The sequence below is a fragment of the Hetaerina americana genome, unplaced genomic scaffold (genome assembly GCF_022747635.1).
Source record: "Hetaerina americana unplaced genomic scaffold, ioHetAmer1.1.p SCAF_3, whole genome shotgun sequence".
NCBI lineage: Eukaryota > Metazoa > Arthropoda > Insecta > Odonata > Calopterygidae > Hetaerina > Hetaerina americana.
Genome location: NW_027286874.1, coordinates 4013935 through 4029795, shown reverse-complemented (window position 1 = coordinate 4029795; position 15861 = coordinate 4013935). Strand labels below are relative to the sequence as shown.

General features: G+C 34.8%; 1 protein-coding gene across 1 annotated transcript in view; it reads right to left on the bottom strand.

Moving 5' to 3' along the window:
• Positions 1-493: 493 nt before the first annotated feature.
• Positions 494-15861, bottom strand: part of LOC139690523 (uncharacterized) — a 65566-nt gene continuing 50198 nt past the window's right edge. Inside the window, exons 2-10 of the mRNA XM_071587985.1 lie at positions 15213-15318; positions 13598-13731; positions 11501-11613; positions 10561-10670; positions 9381-9459; positions 7574-7710; positions 6897-7076; positions 4674-4908; positions 494-4086 (exon numbers count right to left, since the gene is read on the bottom strand). Coding sequence (XP_071444086.1) covers positions 3837-4086; positions 4674-4908; positions 6897-7076; positions 7574-7710; positions 9381-9459; positions 10561-10670; positions 11501-11613; positions 13598-13731; positions 15213-15318 — 1344 coding nt within the window. The 3' untranslated portion in view covers positions 494-3836. The remainder of the gene's footprint in view (positions 4087-4673; positions 4909-6896; positions 7077-7573; positions 7711-9380; positions 9460-10560; positions 10671-11500; positions 11614-13597; positions 13732-15212; positions 15319-15861) is intronic.

Genomic DNA, 15861 nt, shown 5'->3' with positions numbered 1-15861 from the left:
GGAATTTTCTCAAATGCTTCCTTTCAGCTGATTTTACTTTAAACAGAGATAATTCATAAACAATGAATATCCTTAACTCAAACAACAAGGAAGGATTCCTCAAGTTGAAAGAGGAAATTTGGTCTAAGGATGGACACCAACCCTTGTCTCACAGTAACACTTCACATCAAGGCCTTATATAAATATTATATATGAACTCCATCAATGATTTCAATAAAATTACTCTTCATGAATAATATGATTGCAATAACATTTCATTGAGACAGGAATTTTAGGGCCTATCAACACTGACTTAAATGGGAAGAGTAATTGCACCTCAATTAAAGACCACCTCTGTTCATTATTTTAAATCGACAGTGTAAATGGTTAATTGCTTTTTTCAGAAGAATTGCCTTAGTGGATCAAAACTCGATTGTTTGAAGGAGCAAATTTTGAAACTATATAAATCTAATACTCTATTCAAACCAAGTGTCAATTAATAGCAAACAGCAGGTTTAAAATTAGTAATTTATTGGACAGATAATACATAGCATAAGTTGATGGTAAAGATATCAGTCAAAAATTGCATTGTGATTACTCAATTATAATAGCAAAAGTCATCAATAATTGATACTACATGCTTACAGCATTACAGCTACTGCATGTATTCACTAAAAGAAGTTGATGCTCTGTCTCAAAAACAATAAAACCAAACATTTAATTGCACTAAGGTCCACTCTCAGATATTTTCTTTATCTGTTAATGGCATGGATGAAGTTGGAAGACTTAATAAAAGCAATGAACACCCTGCAGAGTGGAAAGCCCACTGCCGCACACTCCCTTCCAATGTTCCTTGATCCACATACTTTCAGGGCAAGAGTGGCCAACAGTTCTCAGTTAAATCATTCAATACCTACCACAATCTGAGGGTACAGCAATGGACCACAATCTGATTCCTCTCCAATCAGCATTGCAGTAAGAAAGAGTGAGACCATGGACCAGAAAGGCCTTCCAGTATTACTTCAAATGGCATTAGTGGTACATGCATTGAAGTGACAATCACTCAATGGTGTACAAGTGGCTAGATTATTTTATTTTAGTGTACAAAATGATTTTAAAATCCTGATGCAAACATCCACACAAAACATCTTACTTTCTAGATAGCACCCATGAGTTAAAACAGGAGCACATTCTGTTAATAGCTAACAAAATATAAAACTCTTTGCCAACATTATTTTCAAAACATTCCCACATGAGGTTTTTTAGGAATGTACAAGTCACACAGACACACAATACACTCAAGCTTTCAAATCATACAACGAGGATCTCAATCTTAAGTTGAATCTTCTAACTTCTCCAGTCACTCTTGTCTTTCTTTCTCTTCACCTACTTTTGAAAGTAATCACACATTCATGCACGCAAATATCTCTCACATGTATCTACAGAACTCACATTTAGGCCTACACACATTTAACCATACCACACACATGCTAAACAAATGTCTCTATAGTAAGTAAATGTTAGTGTATACACTCTATACTTAAAATATTGCCCGTGGAATTTCAGTTGCATAGTACCCAATCATTTTTTATCGATTGCATCTAGTGACATCAATGCCCCAAACATAGACTCTAATTATGTATGTTCCACAAAGATGTCACTTGATCAATAAATGCTCGTAATGATACTGCATCCTCTATAATAATATGCTCACAATTGAAATTTACTCCGTGAATAACATTTTAATATCTTCTGATTTGACTATGAAACCTCATTGACCACTTTTCTAAGAATGGACCTGTCAGACAAGACCAAATAATCACATATTTTTTTGCATTTGAACATAATGATTGAATTGAACATCCAAACAAAATATTATAACAGCAAAGCCAGAGAAAATATACACTCTGGCTTTAATTCATAGATTGTTTCAGAATTATATTATAACATGAAAATTAATTGATAAGTTAATTATAATAAAATAAAACCTTTTAAGTTCTATCAGCAGTAGACTATTTTTATCAAATGATAATAATAACTCTGATGAGTGATGGATATTACCAATTATGAATATTAATCATTAGCACAATTCTTTTCACTCAGTGATGAATACAAAAAGAATACTTAGAGTATCCCATTATATTATGCACGTAATTGGCTCACAGGGCATAGCAGATAAAACAAATAGACAGATTATATTGGTAAAATAGGGACTGAATCCTGCTGCTAAACAGAGGATGTACACTCATAGTGCATCAACCAATCCCAAAATCTAAAAAATATGAGAAAATTGTTTATTTTTATTAACTGCTATTGATTGACTCAGTTCCAACAGCCATGTAATCCCATTGTACATGGGTTCTCTATTGTGTCTTCTTGAAATTGCATTATGATGGAAACATAAAAGCATGACAGAGCATTGAGAGGGACACATGCATTTATAAAATATATACCCATATATTCCCTCTGATAATAGTGTATAATCTCTCAGTAATACATCAAAATGACTAACTCATAATAAAAAGCACTAGTGATATTACTGACCTATAGGCATTGATAATTTTAAATGTTAAAAATGATCGTCACCACTATTATAGATTAGCTCTCATGTGGTAATCAGTTTGATTACAAAAGAGAAATAAGATTAGCATATTTATCTAGTAGTCTTTTCTTTCCAATTATTACTATGGGCAAAGGAAAGAGAATTATGATTGGCACATTAAGAAGAATATATAGGTATATTTTTAATCTCATTTATGAGTCCCAGTGGTGTATGCGTTTGGATTCAATTCCCCTAATGTATAGTTTTGATTTATTTCCTCCTCTATATACAAGACCTTTTAAGTTCAGTTCCCCAAAAATCATATTTTCCCAAAATCTAGATTTTAAATTCTGTTTAACTTTGACATGTGCATTCCAACAAATGATAAAATACCTTCTGAGATGTTGATTTTCTCTGAGTTGAAGAAATTTTTTCTGATGATGTTAAGTTCTGCTTCAGATCCCAATATTAAAAAAATCATAAAACTACAATTTACATTAAATTTTTGGGCTTCCGAGCATAAAAACTGTCAACAAAAGCAAAACTTCAAAGGAAGAATCGAATGAAAGATTTAAATGTCAACCAGGGAACAGGAGAGAAAATCAAAATTATATTTGAGCTCTACACTTTTTCTGGTCTTCTCTAAGCACAGCATGGGGGGGGGGGGGTTAATCTGCATTGAAGGTAACATTTCTAATTTAGCACAAATTCCTCAAATATAGCACAAACGTTCTAACAATGTTTTTCAGAATGAATTGATTCAGTCAAACTGAATTAATGCAAATGTGGCACATTGTCATAATAGTTTTAGGTCAGACAAAAATGTTCTTACTCCAACAAACGTCATAATTGTGTACCAAATAGCAATTATATTTCCAATCACATGATAAGTGGTAATTAAAATATTTCTGATGGCTACAATCCTTTCTTCCTCTCTTCTTTAAATTCTTCTCATTTCCTCTCACCACACCCACTAGTATACACTTACCACACCCACCCATCAATCACCTTTGCTCTATTCATTCCTCTCCCAAATTTAACATCCATAACTCTTTCTTGATGACCTCCTCTCATCAATTCCTCTCTCGCTCTGATTTAGAGGTCATCACATCACCTCTATCACAACACAGCAGTTCCACCGCTGCACTGACACCCCACATCACTGTCATATCAAAGAAACCATTCAGCTTTCTAGGGACCCTAGAAAACCAGGATATGAGCATTAGACATTAATTACATCATGAGGGTCAGAGGATGCAGGTGAGACTGAAGAGGCTTCCGCACAAGACACCATAACAAAGGCATGTCACTGCCTTTACTGCATCTTCCCTCCTCCAGCCATGTAGTGTGGGGATGAGGCCCCCCCTGATCCAGGGCCCCTGCCACCAAGGTTTTGCTGTTGGTGGTGATGCCCCTTGTGCCCTGTGCCAGTGGCAGGCACCGAATATCGACTGCCGGGACGGGAATGGACTATGGCGTAGTGGTCGCTATTGGTGGATACAGATCGGGTTGAATTCATTGTTGAACCTCCAGAAGCATAGCCTGGTTTCCCATTAAGGGAATACCTTTGAAAGAGTAATTACAGAGATCAGGTGAAATGATCAACAGATGAACAAAAGAACCACAGATTGGAATCAGTGAGATTTAATGTACACAGCTTATTTTCTTTAGCCATTCTCAATATGAGAACTAATTTCTCAACCATACAATTTTGCATATATCACCTTCCAGTGATACTGCTTATGAATGTCTATTTATCTATGACTTTGATGAGCCATTTAAATTGAATTTCCTATGAATATTATATTGGATAATCAAGATTATTTCCATTTGAATTCCACTTGCAATAATTTAAAAATTCATGAGTAGTAAACTAAGATGAAAATAAGAATTTAAAACTCAAAAGTCATTACAGGCAAAAGGGAATGAAATATTGCAACATAAAGTTAGTGTCAAGTTTGTTGCAAACGTGATCAAGCTAATTTATAACAGAAGACTAGCACCAAAGTAGTCACAGGTCTGCATTGGCTTATTTATCTTTGAACATGGAATTCTAGTTTTCCATTAATATGCATACTAACTAGGAGATCTGATTCCTGTTTCTGGTCAATGGACTGCACCAAACAACCCCAAAACTACTTCTGACACTTACCTTGAGCCATACTGGGAGCCATGCCAGCTTCGGTATGGGTCGTAGTCATCAATGATGCTGGGTGGTGCTTCTTTCTCAACAATCTCTGTTCGAGCACAAGAGCATGTCATGGCTGAGCAGAGGAACATGTTCACCACGAGCATAATGAGGAAAAGCACACCAAATGCAATGCACAGATAAAGGAGCCAAGGGGGACGCACTCCATTGATGCTGTCATCGCACAATTCCTGCAGCACTGTGGGACAATCGAGACTCAATTAATGTGAGGGATAGAAATCCTCCCACACAATTCCTATCCCCTAGGGAAATTCAAATGTGAATGATTTTTACTGGACTATCCCATATAATTTATGGAGTAACACACTTAAAATGGATTATATGCCTTACTTAAAGAGGAGTGAGGTGTCTTCCCACATATTAGAGTACTTTTGGAGTAATATTTTGATTGAATTTTAGGGTAAAAAAAAACAGGGGTGAACTGAAATCACAGTAAAAATGTTTATCTAATTCCAGTGTTTACATTCAGTAAATATAAAAATATAAAACAGGCACTGCAATAGCCTTACTACATCTAAAATGAGTATGAATGGAAGCTGATTTAACAGATCAATATTCAATAATGTGAAACAATGTGATAAACCTCGAGAATGACGACAGGTGACTGCTTTCTTCCCATAATAAGTCATAGTTACTCCAAAAGGTGAAAATCAGCTGATTAAGCCAAGGTTTAACTCCTTATGGACCAAGCAGTCATGCATACACTAAACACAAAACACTAATGGTGTCCCTTTCCTCATTCAGCTAAAAACTAATCCACATTGAATAATAACCTAAATTCACCAATTCATCATGCCATCTTACATACTGCTTTGAATCTAGTCCTGATAGCATGACTACATCTAGCACAAAGTTTATTAGATTCAGACTTGGGGAAGTCAGGAGTAAAATTTACTGAAATCAGTAGCATGTAATTTAATAATTTTATACAAGTTATTATTTATAACTGTAAACTTTTCTTCAGAGCCAGCTCTCAAGACTTTCATGAAACTTCATTTCTTAGGGTATAATCAATTAATTGAGCTGGGTTTCATTTTTATAGCATAAATCCTGGGGTGAGTACCTATAGACCTCACAATGCTCCATCAAGGCCTATTTTCCGTGAATTAAATTTGCTACCACTCCCATGCATCTACATTATGTTTTCAATTCTATATATAAAAAATAACATCGGCAACTATTCTCCTAACTCTGCCTATCATCATCATTACACCTGAGGCAGGAATGACTTCCATTATGGGAATATAAGAACTAAAGCATTGAAATTAGGACCCAATGAAATGGGCATCAGATTATTTAACAAACTACCCAAAAGTATCAAGGATACACAGGGAACTGCTGCATTCAGGCATAAATTAAAATGATATCTACAGCGCAATATGTTTTACTCGGTTGATGAATATCTCAACAATATTCCCGACCAGTAAGTTCATACTTTTAGTTTCTAGCAATGGTCATGGTCTGATTCATGTTTGTGATCAATGATTTTTCTGAATTTGATATTGTATGTGCATGTTACAGCCAATGTTCATGGGTTTGTGCCAAACATTTATGTAACTATGAGCATCATTTCTTTTATGTATCTTAACTGAGCCTGTGTATTCGCTCCTCTTTGACATGCCATATATCATGTACATACATCACCCATCTGGTATTTTTGTATTGTGATCTCTGGGTAAATAAAAAGTAATAATAATAATATCACTAATGGGACAGAGCATCCTGAGTATTTTGCTTTTTCAGTTTTGCTTTCCTTTCATTTTGAAACAAGGACATATTGTTAAAGAAAAAGCATGTAATAAAGTTACAAACAAAAACCAATTGTGAGTTGTGAATACACTAAGTTAAAGTGACAGGTTAGAAAATGTTTCAAATTAGGTTCAGCTTGAAATAATGAAAAACCGTGAACTGAAGAAGTGGTTCAACTTGACCACAAAACATTTACATTTACAAAAAAATATACTCTGCTAAGTAAAATTTAAAGGTACTTTATTAAAAATAACTTTTCTGCTATTAAAAGCGAGTAAAATTTATCTGAATCAGGCCTAGAAATTTTGATGAATTGGTGAAAATTCATTGTTTTATGGGGTGAGAAAATGAGGTAGCTAATTCAGAAAATTTCTTGAAGGGAGGAGGCCTTTTAGGAGTGAAGGACAGGTGACGTACTTGGGGTGTCACCAGGCTCCAGAACAAAGACACTTGTGCTGGCCATGAGCACCCCATCATCAGTTACACCATCAGTTGTATATGCATCTCGTGAGGTGGCGAAGGAGAGAGCCCTTGCTTGGGGGGCTGGCAGGGCCTCAAGGGCCTCACTGTCTCCACATCGTGGCTCTGTGCACGTGCCTGTGGGAAAAGAGATGCCAATCCATTAAACAAAGTCAACCCTTCCCCCACTTGAAAATGTGAAATTACAAATGGAAGAGCATATAGAAGTTCATTTCATAATTAAATGAAGTTTGATTCAATATTGTACTCTTTTACATTGAAGAGCAGATTGATTATGCAATTCTATGTTACACTCATGAGAAATTGAACAAGTTTACTCACAAGTAATATATTATTGCTTTTTGTTCTTAATTTCTTTATACTTCCCTGGCCTAAAGGTGGTATATTGTCGTCCAAATTTAAGTTATCTATGTTAATTGAATCTCATGCATCAGAAACACTATACATGGAAAATCACCTAAGAGGATGGAAGGAACTCTGTATTTCAATCATCTGATGGTCATGGTGAAGCAAGTGGACTATTTTACTTCCTCCCTTTTCAAAGGGATTGACTTATCCACTCTACACAGAGAGTGGAAAAGAGAAGGGAGACATGAAGATGCTTTAGCACTCACCTTTGCACACAGCAATGTCACACTGGAAGTGCACCTCATTGCTGTCTGGGAACCTGAACATTGAGCGAAGGGTTGCATCAGCAGCACCCAACTTTTCATTATACTTGAAAGGCGAGATGACACGGCTGAGGGGACACCTGGAAGAGAAGAGAGGCCACTAGAACTTTAGACCTGAATATTTTTGATGCAGCCAGTGGAGTGCTTTGATAAAGAATACTCAAAATTGTTTGCACTAATAATTACCCATCGAATTGAATTTTGTAATGGATACAGTCTTAAGCAAGACTTGTGCCAGTTACTTTTTCCAAGTAAATGCCTATTATGAAACATGTAATGGCATAGATAGATGTTCCAGGTGAAGTGGAGAGGAAACAATAGCATCATGCTGTGACAGAAAAGATTTCAGCTCCCCCAAGATACACTGTGCCTGACAAGTTCCCTCATATTTTAAATAAAATAAATTGATATACACATACTAACAGTGTTTATTAAGGTACTAAATCATAAATCGAATGGATTGTAATCACAGTATGAGGACTGACTGTAAGATGGTTAGAAGTTACACTGCCAATGGTAGCTATAGCATGTCTTTCAAGTGAATTACTTAAGTGTTTTGGTACTCTCAATATATTCGTTCCAAGTGACAAATGGAGGTTGGAGGTATGGATATGACTAGCCATAAGGGTTGGAGTGACAGTCCTGAGAGTACCAATGGTGAGTAGAAAGATTTCATTCCCAAATGAAAGGATACATTGGAAGGCTATGAAGACTGTATCGAACCACTTTAATACTGAGTGCAGCACTCAAGGTCACAGGCTCCTGTGCTCAACGAATGTGACCATTTAGCTTAAACTCATAGCAGATTGGCCAATATGAATCCAAATCATATACTCACACTCATATTAGGATGGCTAGAACAAATGGAATTTACTACATTACCTAGGGTTCAAGATTTTTTCAATTCCTCTAATTTGAGCAACTATTATAGCTTCAAGGAACAGCTCCTTTAACTCATGACCAACCTCCACCATATTATTTGGAAGAACAAAGAATTACTTATACACATATATGATAATATGTTGGTATTTGATCATTAAATACATACATTACATTCTATATAGCTTTTCAGGAAGGAAACAATAATAAAAATCAAAAAAATAACTGGATGGTGCAACCATTAAGAGCTTGTAGTTGATATTTCCACCGAGAACAGCAGTTTTGGTTTGATTATGTGGAGATTATTTGTACCTCGTCATTGATATAAATATAATTTCAACTTTTTGGCAAAAATATTAGTAGAAAAGTTTGAGGAATTACATTTACTAATCCAAAAGAGTAATATCTTCATTAGCATTAGACTTCAGAAAAACAGGGGCTGGACCAGCCTCTAAATGTGGTGGTTCCTTGGAAACAGAAAAACTGTACTTTTACTCAAAGGTGACTAGACCTTTTTTTAATAAAATCGAATTTAGAACCTTCAAAATAGATTAATAATTATTTTATGGTTTTTCAAAGGGGTAAGGAGAATTACTCCCTTACCCCATAAATTAGCCACTGCACTACAAAACTATGCTTCATTCTTTAAATGTGTTTGGGTGTTAGAAGTACTTAAAGATGTGTAGTAAGCATCTAATATCCAAAATATTTATTTCAAATGAGCACAATATCATGCACTCAATTGATGACAGAATACTTGCAGTAATACATCTTACCCCATTGAATGTGACATCAATCAAGGACAAAGGATACAAATTTAAGTCGGCCCAAATTGTTAATTCTAGCATCAGGAATGTCAAGAAGGACTCACCCTTGGTGATTGATGAGAGGGAAGCTGCTGTTGCTCTTGTTGAATGCAAAGCAGGACTTGACTTGAATTCCATATGTGCCTGGAAGAGGAGGGGGTTGAAATAAAACATTAATAAGGAATGGACAAAAATATTAAATTATCTCACTCCATTTAGTGAACTATTTTTTGCAAAGTAACATTTAACAAAGGACATGCATCTTCAAATTGATTTATTTGAAATGTAAATAAGATAATGAACTAGGCATTCTCATAAGAAATTACAAGATAGAGTATTTTGTCAGAATCCAAGAGTTAAAAAATTGAACTACATTAGAAATGAATTAATTTTCAGGTTTATCTTGATTATACTCATACATAGTAAAACCCCAATACCACATAGTAACAACAAGCTGGAAGAGGAGGAGGAAAGGACATTCAAATTTTGTGAAAAACTGCACAAATAAAGGCTTAGTTTACACTAGTACACAAGTAATGGTGATCATCCGGGATGTGTGGACTATTTCAAATTTTCACAGCAACTATAAAAATAATGACAGGAAGAGAACATGAGGGGGAAAATATAACATGAAAAGAATGTCTTTTCTAATTTTTGATTCTTATTCATTTCAGGCCTTTTCTTTCCTTAATTTTATTTTCAGGAATATTTTTATACTTATTTTAAATGATGCTTGTGTCCTTAATAAGTTTATAATTTTTTAAAATGTTGACCTCATATTTCAAACATTTTTTAAAGCGTTTCATGAACTAGTATTGCTAATGGGTAAAAAGTAATTAAAGCTGTAATGCCACTGGCAACTTGAGAGTAAATGCACACATCCTCTGCTATCTTTGAATTTTAGCTGTTTACAAGTTCCTCTGCCCCTTTGGTGTTACATGCAAAAAATGAGATGATACATAAAAGAAAAAACTTTTGATACAATTGAATTCATTCCTTTCAGGGAACATGTTACTCAGCCTAGAAACAGGTACCAAATCCATGACCTACATATTGCCATACCAGAACATTACCAGCCCTACTACAGCAGGCAGCACAACAAACTATGACACAAACTGGCTCAAATTTTCTGCACTCACTGCTTAGTTGAGGTGATTCAAACTATCTAATACGTATGTTTATTTAGATGAATTTATTTAGATATTCTATCAGGGGAATTTCTTTGAGATGGGGTTAGGCACTAACCATCTGGTCGTGAGATGTCTGCACGCAGAGTGTATGCCCTTCCGTACACCACTTCATGGACCCGTTTTCCTTTCTCAAGGAGCTTCAGAGAAACTAAAGAAGTCTCATTCCTGCAACAGATACAGAGAGGTTTTTATAATCTATTCTGAGAAACTACATTAAAGGCTAGATCATTCAAAATAATGAAAACTTTCAAATAAACAATGACATATGGGGAAAATCTTGCAATACCTTTAATTTTTAACCTCATTTTGAAATTAACAGCATTAATTACAGAAAGATTATTAGAAGGGGATAAGGAATTGAAAGAAGGGGTAAGGTGAAATTCCAGAACTGTTAGGGCCTCTTCTAATCTTGACAAAGTTCTATTTGAGGATGATTTTCTGCAAAAACATCCAATCACTTTTTATACAAGAAGTTAATGGTGAACTGTGTTGAGGGTAATGCTTCATTAGACGTGAGTTTTGCACAGTTTAGCCATAAGTTACAAGATTTCTTGAAACTACAGCAAAGAAAGTTAATATAATAATTTGAAGAGAAAGCTGCTGGGGGCAAGGATTACTTTCATGGAACACAAAATAGGAATAAGGGTTCCTGAGGAGAGAGGGTGGTTTTAAGTGATTCTCTTCCTTATATTTGAGGAAATTGAATTAGCCTCCATCAATGAATAAGAGGAAATGAATGTTCTAGAATGATGACCCTATATAAAAGCACATACCAATTTAATAGAAGAATCATTATGTGGGCAAACACTTATAGTTGAATGTATGTTTAGCTTTGTTAGATGTTAGAGCACATGATAGTTAGAGCACATGTAAATTCTATCACACATAAGTCTTTTCATCTGTAATTTGGGACTTGAACTCACAATATAGGTCTTCCAAACTTGTTAAATATTTATGCCATAGAAAATTAAATAAGCCACAAAAAAATTACTTACTTGGCATTCTTAAAGCCTGCCTTCCCACATGTAATGACATAGAACTTGTCATCTGTCAATTCAAGCCTCTGATGTATCCTCACAGCAATAGGAACTGATCTCTCTTCAGTTTTCTGAAGAAGAAACAAAAATCAAATACTAATTAAATACATACATTCTGATTATGAATAAGCCCACCTTGGTTTGACAGTTAAATTGGGTGGAAAATGAAGAGGACTGAATAATACCTGCTAGGAACTTTTTGCTTAAACACATCCTATTAAATAATTCAATTAAGGTCATATATGAGCGTACATAATCTAAAAGGCATCCCTATGAAAAACTTATATTTTTTCACATTTTAGTCAGTTATATGTCACAATACTGCTAAGTAGTTTGACATAACACATATAACTGGTAGATGATCTACTGCATTGGTAGAAATTCAGATCACTACCTGAGAGGTAAGTCTGAGAGATAGCTGAAAAATTTAATAATGTCATTATAAAGCACTAGAAAAGCCTTTAAGAAGGCTTCCCCCAGAGATTCATTTTCCAAATTCATTCAGAAGATGTTTTTGGGATTCCTCTATCTCTGATGAGGTACATGATATGGCCTCTATAATTTGAAAGGAAGAATTTCTATGCATTTGCTTTGAAATGAAGCTTCACAAATATAAAAACATAATCACACCTTATATAAAAATAAATACGAAAATTATAATGAGATTTTCAGCCAAATAATTTACACTATTGGGATTTCAATTTATATGAAACACAATATCAAATTAATCTTCAAATACCACTCACTATTCATTTACAAGTCTATTGTAATGATAATCATTGGAACTAAATGAAGAATGGCAAGTAAAACAAGAGATGGTAGACTACCATTGACTCTGTTTTAATTTTCTTTTATTTTTGGCAATATTGTTGAAGACTGGAGTTTTTGCGGTGAGATTATAATTGCATTTAAAGTGTAGTCTTTTGCCAAGTGAAAACTGATCTCCCTGATAAATCAATTATTTTCTTCTTTGGCAATGCAGCAAAGGCTTTTTATTTTAATTGTGAGATATCATTTCCTTAATTATTATTAGCATGTAAAGTAACATTTCAAATCATGACAAAGTACCTATTAATGGATAACATCCAGACCCTATACCATTTCTAAAGGAAAAATAAATTATATGATTATTTGTTTGGTGCTTTTTCATGTTTACTATTATAATCATGTACAGTGCAAGCATGTCTATCAATAAAAATTTCAGAAGATGCAAAGTTACGATCTAGCGCTACCCAAAAACAGGCTAAGGAATGGTTTGATGTTAATCATTTACAATTAAATACTAACAAAACTCAGCATATTGTGTGCAGTCTTAAATCAAAAACAACTGATATTGAAACTGCTAAAATACTAGGAATTTATATTGATACAAAACTTAATTGGGAGACTCACATCAGTCAGACCTGTAATAAACTTAGTAAAGCTGTTTATATGTTAAGAAAGCTCAACTTTATCATTTCAAATGAGTATCGTTTAACACTTTACCATGCCTTCATTCAATGTCATTTGAATTATGGTGTTGAGTTATGGGGTCATTCCCTCATGTTAGACAAATTTTGCTACTGCAAAAGAGAGCTATTCGCTCTCTTGCTAATATACCACCACATGATTCCTGCAAACCTTTTTTTATTAGGTATAGAATAATGACTGTATTTTGTTTGTATATCTTTAAGGCTCTGATTCATGTGAAAGTTAATCTAGAAACTTACCAATTAAGATCCAACCTCCATAACTATTCCACAAGAGGCAAATCGAATCTAAATACTACTTATTGTAGATTGTCATCAACTTACAACACATTTCACAATATGAACATACGACTGTATAACTATCTGCCTACTCAGTTGAAATCAGATGGTATCCAGAGTTTCAAGAATAGGGTATATACCTGGTTACTTGCTCACCCACTTTACTCATTGGATGAATTCTTTTGTGACAATCTTCATCACATTTAAGAACTTATGTTTATATATTAAGTAATATTACGATTGACGACATTTAATATGGTTGTACCATTTTTAAAATGAATAAAGTATTATTATTATTATTACTAACATTGTTCACCAGCACACCACAGTACTCTGGGGTTCCCGGGGCAGCCAGGAGGTTGATTGACAGGGTTGTCACCAGGCTGCCATTGCCAAAGGCCATACATGCTGGTGTGCGGTAATCTCTTGACTGTACCGCTCCTGAAAATGTGAGGGAACAATATAAACAACATTGCATTGCACAATTAATACAATTACAATGTTCACGAAGTTTTTTGTGGGTAGATAGTTTTGCAGTGAGTGTGAGTAGCAAAAGTATTCATATTATTATAAGGTAATCTACCAGTTAAGGTAGGTTTTTGGATACACGCAGCTCCTAAATAATATTTTGTGACCCCTAGCGAAACACAACATCCAGCATCCTACTCAACATTAGGTCCCTCTTCATCTCTGAGTACCTTCTTCCTCCCTTCATCCTGTCCAACATCCCTATCCTGTTCCTTCCCCTTCCTCGGTTGCCTAACATTCTTCCCTCTATCACAGTCTTCAACATCCCACTGCCGGTCAATACCGCCTTCATCCACTTTTCCTGCTTCCATAGGATTTCTCTCAACAAACCTCTCTCTTCGCCCACCATACCAAGTACTTCCTCGTTTGTTTTCTTCTCTATCCATTTCACCTTCTCCATTCTTCTCCACTCCCACATTTCAAAAGCCTCCAGTCTACGTCTATCCTCCAGATTCAATGACCACATTTCCGCGCCGCCGTACATAGCTACACTCCACATCAAAGTTTTTACGAGTCTTTTCTTAACATCCTTACTCAACGTCCCTGTCATCAACTCCCTCCTCCTTGTGAAAGGAGTATGCATATACATATACTATAAAAAAGACTACAAATTTACAAAAGAGTCATGAGAATCCAAAAAATTATTTTAAAGACTGCTTGATTTTGTTTCAATGCACCATAAGAAAATTGCCTAGCAAATTTCAGAGCATATGAATCCTGAGATTTTAAAACTCCTCCTTTTCAGTGCTTCCCACAGATTTTCCTCTTGGCAAACTTATTAATAGTTTAATTTAGTGATCTAGTTACATCAATCTTTTTCATTATCCTTTGATACATTCACACATTCCAAACTCATTTTCCTGGTAGCAGTGATTGTCTAATTTAATATCCTTATGAACAAAAATTTTCACTGAAGCAAATGTTTTAATAACCATTTGTATTAATTTCTCATAACCGTCAATTTTAAATTTTATGTTTTATTAAGACATTATTTTATTATGGAATTTATCACCAGAATTAATCTTTTTAAATAGATACGTGGTGATTTTTAACTTGAAGATTATCCATTTTTGATGTGAACTGGTTATATTTTGGTTCACTAACTTCTGCATTTCTCTCCTGCTGTCTATCTTCATGAGTTTCATGGTATCTTTGGCCAGAAAAAAACTCAGACTGAGGTGGTACTGCAAATAATCAATTGAAAGCAACTAAAATCCAACTACTTATGTACTCCCCTGCTGATGTTTAGAAAGATCATATGGATGGAAAAAGGTTAGCCTACAATAAATTATTTTCATTCATTGATGAATTTAATCATTAAAATGTAATTATGAACCCAGCCAGTTCAGGGCGTAAAGATAGAGGAGGTGGGCTAAGGTGGAGGGAACCCTTACCTGCATAGCTCTGGTTGGTGGCCACCCGAATGGTCATGTAACCTCCCTTGCAGCTTGCAGTTACTGCTGGAGTGAAGTCAACAAGGACACCTCTGGCAGAGGGCACCTGCATCAAATTAAACAGAAAAAACAATATTACTAAATGAATATTCATTGAATGAGCACAACACAATTTCAAAAAATAATTATGTATTAAGTGAATGATCTGGTCAATTAATAAAAGGCATCTATCTGATTGTAATAGTTCACTTAGACTGGCCAGGAAATTTGAGGGGAAATACAAAAGGAATAAAAATGGCAAACACATTTATTTTTCATTTTAGGCCAAATTTATTAGATATGATATGGTATTAAATATCTTCTAGACTATTGAACGTGCAATTCTGAGTGCGGAGTCAGTTTCTGTAGACTTTGAACAAAACACCTTTAAGAGGCATATTTATAAATCGAGAAACTTCCTCAATAAGAAAATGTGAATGCACTGATATATGAAAAATTTTTAAATAAATAGAACACCTATTTCTTTGATCAAAATGGGTCGCCGCATTGGGGAAAATATGGCTAAGTTACTGACAATGCTTTGTCTGCTGGATAGGGGATTTGAGGATTGATGTTCAAATTATCTTCTCTACTCAAAAAATGCCCGAAG